Source organism: Mya arenaria, chromosome 14 (genome assembly GCF_026914265.1).
Source record: "Mya arenaria isolate MELC-2E11 chromosome 14, ASM2691426v1".
NCBI classification, from domain to species: Eukaryota; Metazoa; Mollusca; class Bivalvia; order Myida; family Myidae; genus Mya; species Mya arenaria.
The window spans coordinates 61,170,122-61,185,589 of NC_069135.1; the positions used below are offsets into that span (position 1 = coordinate 61,170,122).

General features: G+C 34.3%; 1 protein-coding gene across 1 annotated transcript; it reads right to left on the reverse strand.

The window, feature by feature from the left end:
* Positions 1-4,310: 4,310 nt before the first annotated feature.
* Positions 4,311-9,545, reverse strand: LOC128216348 (uncharacterized). Its single transcript, XM_052922906.1, has 2 exons — positions 8,549-9,545; positions 4,311-5,167 (listed from the first exon to the last, which is right to left on the reverse strand). The coding sequence occupies exons 1-2, from the start codon at positions 9,543-9,545 to the stop codon at positions 4,311-4,313; spliced, it is 1,854 nt and encodes a 617-aa protein (XP_052778866.1).
* Positions 9,546-15,468: the final 5,923 nt, after the last annotated feature.

Genomic DNA, 15,468 nt, shown 5'->3' on the forward strand with positions numbered 1-15,468 from the left:
TGTATTATATTTGTAAAACCTTTCTGTTTTTATATATATATGCAACTTTTTTGGATTCGGGTCAAGCCATATTTGAATGATGTAGTGCAAATTATTATGACCATATGTGCAACTTGTTTTTTGGTTTAAGTCAGACCAAATTGATTCAATGTTTAGCCTCATTAAATGGGAAGGTCATTTACGTCCAGAATGAGTTGAGCAACAATTATCGAAATCCAAATTAAGCAAACAATTATGCTAGAGATTGATAATTAGCAGAACAATAATGATGATTCTCTGGAAGCCTCAGGTCTTCCAAACGTTTGAAATCCATATCAGTCCGGGCTGAATAAACAATCAGTACACCGGTATCAAATTTCAATTTACGGACCAACATTTTAGCCATTTTCTGTTGCTGAAATTGGTCCGTCAAAGTCAAATCGGTCAAGGCCGGATAATTGTCGGTTTTTAGGAACCCTGCTTGGAGATTTACTTGTTTAAATGTACAAAGCTGCATATGTATAAGGTGACTTTCATTGGTGAAATATTATATCAGGTCAAAAATATAGTTTACACTGGGAGTGGTAAACTTGGTTAAATGTATTAACCTGCAAATGTAATGTACGTGATGACTTTCATTGGTGAAATCTACTACCGTGGTCATTTGTTGTAAAGATATGAGATCTTTTTTTCTTTGCCACTTTGTTTTTCCTACATGTTGGTAGGTTTTGAAAATGGAGCTTGACCTTAATCTGTTTGGCATGGTCATATGTTATGTCTTGTATCTTTATTAAAAAAAACAGATCTGCAGGCCCAAGTTTCTCAAATATCTTACAGTCGTCTTTATCAGGATTAAGACAAAGATATTATCTTTATGATGATCACAATGTTTTTGATATTTTATTAACTCACGTTTAAGTTTAGTTAGTTGGTTTAATGAAATAAGATACTTAAGCTTACCAGGTTAAATATTTTTCGAGTAGTTTTGGCCAGTTCTTTTTATTAAACAGTAACATAGCTGTAATATTATAAAAAATGTTATTGGTGATATTTGATATTTGATTAATGTATATAAGAATAATATTCAATTAGTATTAACACTTTAAAATGACTCATTCAAATTTTTAAAGTGTCATACATCGAAAAACATAATTTGTATGAAATATGAGCAAAAGGCTTGCTGCATGATAGAACATTATTACGAGCTCAAAAACTTGCTATTTTGTTATCAGATATAAAATGTAATACAAATTATCATTTGTGGCAAAAACAGTTAGTAACGCTATTAAAAATTTGGTAACCGTATTATTTTGTAATCTGTCATGATTCCTTTTGACAAACATAATACATGTAATGAGATTTATATCCGTAATATTGGTTTGCATTATTTGCTACTGAGGCGATATTTTATAACTTAAATCATTTTCCTAACTCAAATCATTTTCCTAACTTTAGTCAATTTCCTTACTTGAATATTTATATATTGACCATGGTTAGGTAGAACGAAAAACCAGTCTAAGGCGAACTAGTATGGACGAAGGGAAAAACAAACACGTTGATTGAATGAAAAAAGGGCATTTATTCAAAATGCCATAAAAGTGTTCTAAACTATTATATATATACATGTAGTTTTTCCAAAAGATCATATCTGGGTGGATAAAACCGCCAACAGGAGAATCCTACGCCACCCAGATAGACTAGACTGGGATTGGTTCAACCCAGTGTTCTTAAATTGGCCAAAGAGAGGGAAATCAACAGAGAATTAAAGTGAAAGATGGTTGAAACCGTAATACTGAAAAATAAAAATACAAAAATAATTACAACAGAACAGGTCGCCGCGGCCTTAAACCGTCGACTATAAATGTACGGAAGATGAACATGTAGTAAATATTGATAATATGCTTGATTTTTAACCAATTAATCAAAATTACGTACTTTTATGCTAAAAACGCATCTACCTTTCTTTTGATTTGACTACGAAAAATAAAGGAAACCGACTTAAGTGAAGAAATATCTTAAGAAGTTTTATGAATGTTGCCCCTGTATTTCTGTGTTAAATTGACTTGGTTGTGAATCCATACAAGATCATGGAAATAAAGTGGAATATCTGGTGACTTTGACTTTGTGCATTTAAATAATAATTATTTTTTTGAAAAATAAACTGATTGCTTAGAACTGGATTCAAAAACAAAATTTAAAAGAAATTAACCGTGTATTAATGTTCATGTTTATTTAAACTTCAAATACTCTAGAATCTACGCCTATTTCAAATGTTTTGATGAACACGACTTGACATGAGCAACAAGAAAAGTCCTTGCATTATCATGTTTTTACACCGAACAATATTTATATGAAAAACTCCAGAAACAAACTCAGTAGCCAAAAGTTATAACATAAAGCTCATATAAGTCGTCAGTAAAGAGTACATATAACTCAACTCAAAATTTGTTTAATGTATCGTAATATATATTTTAGATTATATTTCTTTTGATAAGTCCACGTTTAAACGCAAAACCTAAAGTTTAAACCAAGGAAACCGCATCTAGATTTTACACGACTTTACCTGGTTTTTCAATGTCGGAAATGACAGAATTAATGATTTAGGGCATTTTCCTGAATACAAAACAAATCAGTTATTAAATACATTTGAAACCATTTCCTTAGGAAATATAATATGTTTACTGAATAACAAGTTCAGTTTTTAAATAAACATCAGTCTGCAAGAGTAATGTTAAATGTCAAAGACCTTGAAAAAACATCAGTCTGCAAATGTAAGCTCTAAACACATGTTACTATTTTATATGGGTTTGAAAAAAATCGCAGTGGCCTGGTTAGAATTTTTCAATGCAGCGTGCTGTATTTCCACTGGAAAGAAAGAAAAAGGTATGTTATAAAATGATACATGCATTGGTATTGAATGATATGAATGATTCATGATCAAGCAACTGTTATTAGTAAGACATGTATTGTTGGCATTAAAAGAAAAATAATATTATAGTTATTTTAAAGGGACATCACACCAGACGATATATTTCCAAGATAAAAGAAAACTGTCAAAGACATAAACTTGCAAATCGTTGTGTAAAATGCATTGAATCTTGTTTACTGATGTATCAGTATCACATCGCTTACGAAACATGTTTCTTTTGCAGTTTTAACATTTAAACATTTACTAGGGGTTTCAAACACGTTAATCCCAGTACAGTAAAACCTGGTTAAACGGTCATCTGCCACCTGTCTTATCGGGCCACTCCAAATTACCTCCGTACGTTTATACTATATAAAGTACGTGCGTCAAGCGGCCAACTGTCTAACGCGACCGCGGTCACTACTTTTTGACCCCATGAAGCCATATAAGCACTAATTAGCGGCAACTAATCCCTTGTCACTGACAATTCCGCTAATAGTATTTTCAGTACACAGCTTTTATTGCAGACCAAAAAATACGGAAAAGCACGACAGCCACGGATATTTCCGTCATCCAATACAATTGCATAAAATATCACACGATTGCCATGCGTGTTTCACCAATAAATAGCAGAATTAGCATAGTTAATGAAGACTTGACTAAACACTATTTATTAATTAACAATTTGACAATTTGACATGGATTCCGAAAATGGGCAAATTAAATAATAAACCAATTATACAGAACAAACTATTAAAGCTGCACTCCCACATATTGATCGTTTTGACAACGTTTTGTCCTGAAATAAACATTTTTGTGTCCATGTCTAAAAGTATATGACTGCTGACAAAAGTTCATAAAAATATGTTTTTATCATTAACGTTCGAAATAAAATGTTGTATAGGCGTCAATAACCCTTGAATAATATGAACAATTTGACAGTGTACCAAAAAACCGAGATCTGTTGTATCGTGAGCAATCTTATATGACTGAATTGAAGGGATTTATGCCAAAATGAAATGGACTTTGAATACAAGGAAACATGTGAAATCTGTGATCTGTGATAGTGCAACCTTGGTGACAAAGTCATTAAAGCATACACCACATGTTCAAAATGTCATCAAAGTAGAAGCACTAGTTATGAAACTTCAGACATACACGATTTTATTTTCCAATTCAGGTCTGTCAAGATGATTGCATGTGACAAACATCTTCTTCTTCTGTGAACAATAAGCCGCACTTATTGACAGAGCAATGACAGTATAACAATTATTTCAACTGTTCAACCTTAATTCAAATTATCTACAAAGAAATTTAATTATACAATAATTTATACATAAGTAACATTTGAAAACATGCATTTTCATAAAGGCATATACAACATATTACATGACATCAATTGATGTTCAAGTTAATGCAATTGTTACGTTACTTTGAATACTTTCACGAAATTCTCCAATTCAGGTCTGCCATACCGACTGCAGGTGACAAACATCATCTTCTTCTGTGGGCAGTAAGCAACACTTAATGGACTCTCTATTCCCTCTTCCTTCCCCAGCAGTTGGGTTATCTCGCAGGTGAGCGTGTCCAGCACTAAGATGTTGTTACTGTCCCTCCCAGACACGAGCAGCTGGTTGTCCCCCACGGATGCCAGACCAGATGGTGAGCTCAGTATCGGGTGCTTGAAGTTCTTGAGAACCTCAAGTGAGATGCTCAGCTTGGTTATGGTGTTGATGCCCCAGTCTGAGCTATATATGACCGGAGTCTGACTCTCTATGGTCATTGTCAGATACTCAGGATGCATAAACAAAGGTTTTCCATTGCTGTCTTTGTCCACGCTCTTCTTCACATTTCCCTTCATGTCCATCAACACAAACTTACCTGGGGAGGAGAAGGACACTATCAAGTTGTTTTCACAGAATTCTATTCCATGACAGTATCCATCTACTTTAACAACTTCCTGTAGTGTGATAATTCCCCGAGTAGATACGAACTGTATCTTCTCAACCCCAGGCAGAGCGACTGCTGCCCTGTCCCCAGGCAGGAGACACAGGTCCCACGGCAACACTGGCAGTTTCACCTGAGACACGAGCTTGTTATTCATGGTGTCTACAAGCTTCAATGAGTAATTAGCGCAATCTACCAGTAGGAGCCTGTCCCCGGTCAGATGGGCCACACTGGTCAGGTAGCAATTACGGGTTTCACCTAATGTTTTCACTGAAATGTCAGGCTGTCTGATGAACTTTGTCAGGCTAAGGTCTGCGCTGCCTTTGAAGTGGGCTAAAATAATAACAATAAAAATAATTATATTAAACTTAATAATCATAATCTTTTTATAAAATAAATTCTATTGTCGATTGCCTATAAATGTCACCGTAAAAAAATACAAAATGACGTAAAATAAATAGTTGCCTATTTATTTTTAAATAATATATGAAAGTAAGCGATATTCATTTTTGCATAATGAGTTTTCATTGAATACAATATATTCTAAAGGATCTTAAAGAACACTTGACAGTCGGAAACATAACATATTATCAAGGGTACCATTCAATTACTTTTAAAAAAATGATCGATTACATTTAAAATGTTGGGTTACAGTAAGAAGAGTTGCCCTCTTCTTAACGATGCATCCAACTATTCATTTAAACGAAACCTTCTTACAGTTGCGCAATGGTCTACAAACATTAAATTCGGGATTATAAAGTGCAAAATCGGTTTTGGAATGAAATCTGTAGACTATATAGTTGTATATGTATGCATTTTAATTATATATGTGTTTTTTGAGAACACTTATAAACTGATCAAACTAATAATCACGGTTTCAATATCAATTATATGAATCATCATTGCTGTTGCATTGTTGGTATAAAAGGATTAGGGTAAATACGAAGTAATACAAATCAAATAACCTTGCATCATGAAATATTAAGTATATTAGTGCTGCGCTTTCGTCTAGAATGTTGTATTAGAATGGAGCGGATTTTTTTCAGATTTTGATTTTACGTGGCGAAAGCCGATTGAAATCAATATCTATAAAGGCTGCGTCGAAAGACAATATTTTGCTTCCAATGAAGTCTTTAAACAAAGATTACTTCACTATTTCTTCACCATTTAAATGATATATAGAGCAGTCTAAGCCGCTTACGGGGCCACGAGTTTGGTATTTTACTAGAGTTTGATTGAGAGTTGAGATTCTTAAAACACTTCGAAAAACCGTTTTACAATATGGCCGTCTAACGGAGCACTGTCAAAACATTATTTTGAAAACAGGTTTGTCGAAACTAAATGGAACTAATAACCCTATCAAACTTCGGTAATAAGACGGAGGCGGGGCTCTTTAAGCGGTATAGACTTCCCTTTGTTTTATCTAAAATGGTGTAGTAAAAAAAAAATGTTTGATTTTATTTGAGTCTCTATTTTAAGCATTTTGTTTAACGACGTCATTTCAATATTGTCAATTTTTTTTCATTCGGAGCTCCTCGGCCATTTTTTATCGAAAACACCCTCGGATGTATGCTGATACATCGGTAGAAGTAGTTTGTATTTTCTAAATTTTCTTTTATGTTTTTCGATGAAATTTGGGGTTTAAACAGTGAAATAACAACAGTGTAATATCAATTTGATATTTTCACTGCAAATTAAGGAGTGAAAATATCAATTTTCAGAACTACTTTTAAATTCCTTTGTAGTTACTTGGTTTGATCAAAACAGAACACTGGACTTGTAAACCAGTAAATGTTGGCAAAAAATGTTTAAACAATTTAAGAAATGTTTTATAAATTTAAATAAATATATATTTGGAAATAAACAACCTACCGTTTATTTCCGGTTATCCCGTTTTTCAAATATTTTCTTGACCTTTGAAGCTGAATGTTCGAACATTTGCTTTCATACCAAACAAATTACAGACAAAAACAACTGTTCGAACATAGATATAATTTTATATCATCGTTCATATGTATTTTGAACTGTTTGCCGTTGTAGTGCGCAAAATGAGCTTCCCAGAAAATTCACACAACAATTACAGATAATCCGATTTTTTTACCCCACCCACACTTCAAAATTTGTCAACAAACTAGCCACATTCAATCTTTATCTGGAAAACAAACCTGTTTTCAAGCGAAACAGACTGGTCGCTGACAGCAAGATGACTGAATATTAATTTACTATGAAACACATGCAGTCTTAAACTAAGAAGAATGTTTAAAATCCAATGAGTATCCGCATTTGTTTTGCTAACACATCTGACCTTCCAAATTTTCATTCTTAAATAGCGGTGTAGTAATTTGGTTATGTAAAAGTGTTTTCCTTATATTTTAGAAGATATGTGCACTTATAAAACTTCATTTAATAATGTTAATAAAAGCTTTGAACTAAAAAACAAGCAAATAATAAACTAAATAATGAATAGCAGATAACTTTTTCTCAGCAAACCGATAATAGAAAAGTTGACATTTATAATTTTGCATGAGGGGCGCCCCACAGGTATCGGCGTAAAAAACACCCTTTTCAAAAAAGGGGGTAATTCAGAAATAAATAAAAAAAACTAATAAAACGAAAATAAACATAAAAAACAGAAAAAAATGTTTATTTCAGTGTAAGATCGTATTCATTTTCACTCGTGATAAAAAAACTACATGTTTTCTATGACACTCGTGAAATAAAATACGATTTTACACTGAAATAAACAAATATCCTCTATATAATACCAATTAAATGTAGTGTTTGAGAGTTGTATTTATTGATCTAAATTTAAATTGATTGCCAGTGAAGTCTATTTTTTGCAAACATAGTAAGATTGACAAGAGTCATTAAAGTTTTACTGCTAAATTAGGCTACTACGTGATCTATTTGCAGCGAACATTCCAATGTGTGAGTATGTAAAAAGTCCATATACATCCGAGGTTGTTTTTGATAACAATTGGCAGAGCAGTTCCGAATGCATTTTTTGTGATGTGACGTCATCAGAGTAGAATACAGCCATATTGCACTGGTAGAAGTGGAATACGTATAAACATCGTATTGTAGTACCAACATAATAATGTTTATATCATTCCAAAATATATGCCTTAAGTGTATTGAGATCATAAGTTTATTTGTGCAATAATATATTTTGTAGTGTTTAATTATTTTGCTTTCCTTTAGTACTTTACAACATAGCTTTTAACGCAGTGTCAACGTGCATGGTTAGCTTGTGCGACATAAAAAGGCTTTTCAAAACAGACTTATCGACTGCAATACAAAGGGCAATGTCAAATTTGTGTATGGTTGTACACAAATCTTTTGGTCATACACCTTGTATGTGTTTTTGTTGTTGCTGCATCATCTCGTGTTGCCGTGGTTTCTGCTCCTTCTGCTGTTGTCGTTCTAGTTCCCCTACCGCCGAAGTTGATTCGCATGGAAATATGATGGTTGTAAATTAAGTAAAATATTTATACCGTATTGTAATACCAAAATGATAAGTATATATCATTAAAAAAAAAATCTTTAAGTTTATTTTATCTCTATTATATTTGCGAAATATTATTTGTCGAATTTATTACTTTTTAACGTAACGTTAACGTGTCTGGTTAGTTTGGGTGACGTATACAGGCTTTTAAAAACAGACTAATCAACTGCATTACTAAAGAAATGTCAAATTAGTGGTTGTACGCAAACCTGTTTGTGATAAGGCTTTTATTTGTTTTTGGTGTTGTTGTGTCGTCTCCTGTTGTGGTTGTTCCTGGTTCGTCTGCTGTGGTCGTTGGTGCTGCCCTAAGGCCGAAGATGATTTGCCCTCCTCCAACGTTCCAATTGCATTATCAGAAGCTATTAACTGTTCAGTTGCTTGGTCCCATTGAAACTTGTATCGGGGAACTTCACTCCTCCTGCTCACATCTTCAAGGGCTTCCTGGAGACCTGCTAGTTCTTTTATAGCTCGCTTCCCTACTATGAACAGCTGATTGGTGTTGTCGTCCTGTTCTTGTAGCTCCGACTTTAGTTTCTCAATGGATGATTTCATGTTTGTGCATTTTGATTTCAGTTCATTAAGCAGTGTATTGGATGTTCGTTTCTTCTGGTCAATTTCTGCCAAGAGTTCGTTTTCCCACTTATCCAGGTACTGGTTAATTTCAGTCCTGAATTTGCGAAGCTCATTAATATTGGTAAGGCATTCTTCGTCAACTGATTTCATGATCGCCTGTATGTCGGGTGACAGTCTGCCAATGTCATTTGCCGTCTGGACAAGTCCTGTTTTCAGGTTGTTGTATTCTTCACCCTCTTTGTAACGTTCCGCCAATTGAGAAATTCGTTCAATATTACATGAGCGATGAGCTTTTTCAGCCAAGCAGTCTCCACACAGAAGTTCTTCATGATTAAGACAGTAATATTTTATGAACTCTATTCCATGACGCTGACATGTTTCTTTAAACTTTTCATCTTCACTCTCTTCGCGGAATGAGGAAGGCATACTAGACTTGTCCTGTAGGGCGTGGCTTTTGGTTATTTTCTGGTTCCGGTGTACTCGGGCACATGTAAAACACAGGAACTCCTCGCAGACGGGACAAAATGCCTCGGGAAGGATTTTCTTGCCGTCTTCCGCGCATGGCTGGAAGAAGGTGCGGTCAGGCGCCGATCCAGATGGCATTTGTTCCTTTCGACCGGAAACTGCATCCATCCTTCAGAGTGCCTTAATTAAGTAAGGAATATAACGTAGCTATTATATGAACCATAAAGCAACCATGGCGAAAATTTATTGTATTAATTCCATAACAAGTTGATTTGCTCTTCTCTTTCTCTGTTTCTCTCTCCCTCTCTCTCTCTCTCTCTCTCTCTCTCTCTCTCTCTCTCTCTCTTTGAAAGTTCACACTATATGTTGATACAAATATTGTTTAATTGTTATGCTTTATATTGTTTCAATTATTAGGCTCTAATGATATAACCAAGAAATAAAAGACTAAGTTGAGTGCACCAATAAAACAATAAAGTATTTATGAAAGGGATTTTAATGTTATAGCTACGTGGTCACAAATTCCAAAAAAAATGCCAATAAATGGCTTCTATTTTTAAACGTTTATGGTAACTTCATAGCTTCTTTGGTAGGTCCAAGATATAGACCAAATGATCTCTTCTAAGAATAAGCAAGTATTGGTGGGACTATTGGGTGACCGTACGATGCGGTAGGTCACATATAGTACGCCTACTTCACTTTATTTTTTGTTGTTAAATAGAGTTTTAAAAAGTAAACTTGAAACTTAATTTGACATGGAATTACAGACTCCATTTTTGATAATTCCGATGAATACAATTGAGGTAGAGTATTTCAAGAAATAGGTGGGCAATTTGAACAGTATAATCCTACTTACAAATAATATGGAGAAATCTGCTTACTGTTTTGTCCTATTCACGTTCTTTAGAAAGGCTGAGTTTGGTGTGGACAGGGTACCAGCTAATATGTTTCTGAAAAAATAACATAGGCATGAATAGACAAGCCTTTTGAAATGGAAACTAACAACTTCATGTTTATAACTTCCTAAAAGTGATGGGTGGGAACTTACCGTTATGGTGATAGTCTTCGTTGGCTAAACTTTCCCTTGATAAATAAATAAAGTTCTTTATCATACCACAATGTGATAGCTTCGCACAATCACTCGATTGCTGAGGTCATAAACACAGGTGGCAGTTCGTCACATTCATGAGAAGACAGTGGCTATAGACCTATGACTGTGTAAGTTTTGCGTATTAACCCGATGGCTGAGGTCATATACATACACTGGTAGTACTGCACTTAACCCCAAACTTATTTCAAACTTTATACTATCTAAAACGATACTTTTTTGCCATAATGCTGTCAAAAAGTTAAAGTTATTCATTTATAAACAACAGTTCATGATTATTTCTAGAACTGGTTTGATTTTGCAATAACACGTTAATGTTCCAATCTTTACGCGGACAAAACAGTGTGTTTCAATTGTAATACCATTAGGATATTTTCAGTGATGTTCAACTATATATATTTGTTACTATGATACCAAAATATTACCAACATGTTGAACACTGAATAAAACAAGTGATTATAATAAGAAATTATCAAGCTGATCAAAATTTAAAATAATACCAATTAGGGTCTTTCTACCTTTTGGTTTATTTACGTTTATACGTTGTTTCTTAAAATGAAAAATGCAATGACTTTTCCAATACATATTTCAACTTAATTCATTCTTTTCTCTAACATGAATATGAATGTATGCGATTTAATTACTGACATTGTAACAAAACATTCCACCCATACTGGTTTATTCTGCTATATTTCCATTCAAATCTTTAAATCTCATTCGTGTGTATTCAAATCTTTTAATCACATTCGTGATGAGTATAGAAATTGTACGATCTGCCTATTGTGTGAATTGTCGAATAAATATTGTATTAGGTTTCGTTCTAAATAATTGTATGTATTTTGAAAGACCTGTGATTCAAATTTCATGTGATATTGAAAATCTTATTTGCACATGTTAAAACAAATCCAAACATTCTTCAATGTATATATTAAGAAAATTCATTCAATTAAATCAATGCAATAGACACAGGTTTGAAAAGGATTTGAACGACGTTTATGTAAACGTTCGTCTACTGGTCTTGTTTCTGTAGTTTTTCATACCCAAATATTGATGTTAAAATGAAACCGATTTTTGGCGCTAGTTTGACGAGCGCCCTTGCTTCATAATTATATAAATGACATGCTGCATGTCCAATACTGACTTAAACGATTTATATTGTCAATTATATGAAATATGAGGCGATTGGAACCACCACTCCTCTTAAATAGCTAATAATTAAGAGATACATTTTTCTATCAATAAAATGTTATCAAAATGAATCGCCTCATATGACAAAACCATTATTTTCGTTGAGGGCAAAGGTCTCGAAGAACTATTTAATTACTTTTATCAGGTTTTAGTCATGATGTGTCAAACATGATATCGCATTATGTGCAAATTAAATGTTAAGCGCAATCATTTCGAACAATTACTCGGAGGTCCATTTTGAAATTAACTTTCCCATTTAAATCGAATTATACAACTTGAAAAAATCCAAACAGAATGCTAACTAAGATCTAAATGTATAGTATACTTACAAAGGCTATGAGGCAATTTGATAACTATCCAATGCCAGATTTTATTCGGTGTAACCTTTTTGTTATTGCTCAACAATTCGTTTGTCCTTTAACAAAACGTAAACATGAATGGACAAATATTTTTGAACGAAACTAGCAACTTTGCTTTATAGACTTACATATGGAACTTATGTATATTGCGTCGAACGGAAAAAAATAATTTCGGAGTATGATAACTAAGGGAAGCAAGATTGGCACAAGGACATTCACGGATCAAGTACAGGGCAAACAGTCATTATAATATTCTCTTACGATGCAATAATACGAAATCACTTTGATATATAGCATTCACCGGGCAGCATTGGAAGGAAGTCATATGTTAGCATTTAAAGCTGTAAGGCAATGCAGATATTTACAAGCATGATGACAATTGTAGTAAAGAAGTTCTGAGCTAACATTTTCTTGTAAATTATAAGTGATCCTCATTGCTACCTAAGTCTGTACAGTTTCCGGTTTACCGAAAATGTCCTATTAGGGTAGCTTTCCATAACGGATACGCATGGGGTCCTTTCATGGCTCCATTTTCCGATTGTTCGACTTGAACAATGCTTACAATAACTATAAACTAAATAATGTATAAGCAAATGTGTTCACATAAACAACATAACATTTCCGCTATTTGTTTTGACCCAAATGCACCTGCTTTGCAATTCAGGTTACACAACACCTACATTACCAAAAACAGAGCACGTATTTCGCATTTGTATTAAAAGTCGTGTATTGAAAATGCGTGCAGAAGACACATTTTATTGATTAACACAACGGGGCATGTATGCATCAACACTATAAAACATAATTATCGCATTTTGGATATTCACGGACATTTAGCGCCGCAAACCATCAAGATGATGGCAATTGTGCTGAGCGTTTTAGGTATTCCAAAAGAATCGAATATATCCGAATTCGATTTGTTAGATATCTTATTTCTGTACTTGGAGTTATTTTTTATTGTTTATGATAGGACGTGTAATGACTGTATGATGGGCCTCAGTTGCGGCTACTGTTTTGTGGATAATGAGGGCAGAGCAATCAGTAACTCATCCTGCCTATCAACTGGAATGGATAACCCCCGGGTTTCCGGTATGGGACAGTTTAGCCAACAACCATTCCCGGGGAAGCTGACCTGGGCATATGACTACTGCCCATCTCAATTTTCCTGGATGCACATGGTCGGTCTCGTTCTGTACTTCGTCACATATGCCCCAGGTCCACTGATGTTGAGCTTGTCTTTATATACCTAAACACATTTGAGTCATACTTTGTGTGTCTAAGTGTACATTGTCACCCTTAGTCCAGGTCTGCAATTGTCACCTTTGATCTAAGTATGTGTTAACCTTCAGTGTATATATTGCTCTATGTCTGCATATGTTGGATGTCTGTGGTATATTGCAATTTGTTGTATAAGTTTGTGTTTACCTAATTACCATATCCAGATCGGCAGATGTTGCATATCGGTATAAAACTTATTACCGGACAACCAGGTCTGCAGATGATGAATGGCTGAATATTTCTTGCCACCTGTACACAAAATATACATGATGTGTGTAGCTGTATAAACCTCACCTGGTCCCAAGGTTTGCAGATGCTGTGTGTATTTGTCTGTACACACCTTGTGACCTGAATGCCTGGTCTGCAGATGATGTGTGTGTCTGAATATATATCGTCACTATTCACCAGGCCTGCATATGATGTCTGACAGAAAACACCTTGTCAACTTCACACAAAGACTGCAGATGATTTGTGTGTCTGTGAAAATATTGTAAACTGTACACCACATATGCAGATGATGTGTTTCTCCGTATCTACTTTGACACCTGTAAACCAGGTCTGCAGATGCTGATGATAACCATATAAGCATGCTTTTTAACACTTTTAAAACAGTAAAATTTTATGATTTATATGAAGGTATGGGTCCAATGCCATGGACTATCAACTCAGAGATTTACCCTCTCTACTGGGTAGTTCAGCTATCTCAGTGGCAACATTCACAAACTGGATCTTCAACCTACTCGTCTCCATCACATTTGTAACTCTCACAGAAAACCTCACGCGATTCGGTAACAGTGATAACACATTTATGACTCTAACAAAAACACTCATACTATTCAGTTATAACCAAGAAAAATTCCAATGTTTTGGTAAAAAAAGATATCACTTTTATAGCTCTCACTGGAAACATCAGCGATTTAGTAACAATAATATATCCTCCATGTAAATTGGTCGTAGAGTTTGTTTGTAAGATAAAGATATACTAGTAAATGTACTTGTTTGAAGCACATGTGGATGTATCCTTTGCGCGAGCCGGGCAGATTGAGTGGCTGAATTTTATACAATTTATCATTTCAGGCACTTTTTTGCTGTATGCTGGCCTGACAGTGTTTGGGGCCTTAGTTCTCTATATCTGGCAACCGGAAACAAAGGGAAAAAGTCTTGAGGAGGTCGAAGGTCTATTTGCCCAGCCTTGGTGTGGCACTCTTAATGGCGCGGACTACAATACCAAGACGATACAATATGTACACATCCGGGGACTCAATAGAGACGGCCGAGAGTGGGAACATGACTCGCCAGAGTGACATGTCCATCCATAGTGTGGCGCGGTGAAGTCACGGGTTAAAACACTAAAATAATACAGTATGAATTCGGGAACTTTAAAGAGACGCATGGAAGACAGAATTCGACTCACAAGAGTGAGCTGAAGGAAATATAGAAATGTATAAAAACGTTAAAACGATCTGTAAAAAGATAAGGATTTTCCACTGAAAGGTTTCATCTTAATGAAAAGGTTTGTATTTAGTTTTAATTATTCATATGATACTAGACAAAGCAAATTCCAAATGTGTGCACGATATTTTAAATGTTGACATTATGAATGTCGATATATATGTATGTAGATATATACAGGAGTGGTTATCTAATCAGAAAATAAATAACCCAGTTAACTCGAATATATAGATGATTTTTATTGATTTCAGTGTAATATCGTATGCTGTGTCACGAGTGATTTAAAATACGATCTTATACTAAAATACCCGTGGCAGGCCCTTCGTGAAAAGTATTGCTTATGACGTAGCTGTCATTTTTTTCAAAGTGTTTATTGTGTGTTTTTTCAAGTATATATTTATTTTCTTCTTTAAATACACACTTTTTATTTTTAAAGTAGTTCTTCAAGTTGATATTTTACCTCCTTAATTTGCACTGAGATTGTTGTAATATCAAATGATTAAATGTATAAATATGTGATTGTTAATTGAAATTTATTATCGTTGCATTGCCAAAAAATGTTATTTGATGCTTCAAATGATGTAACGCCTTTATGATGATTTTCAGAAATGTGTGGCTAGTGAAGGAAAATATAGCATGTACAGTTTATAATATGTCTGTTGTTTTAGACTCCGTTTTCCCTACTTTTCGAAAAGGCCGTGTTCCC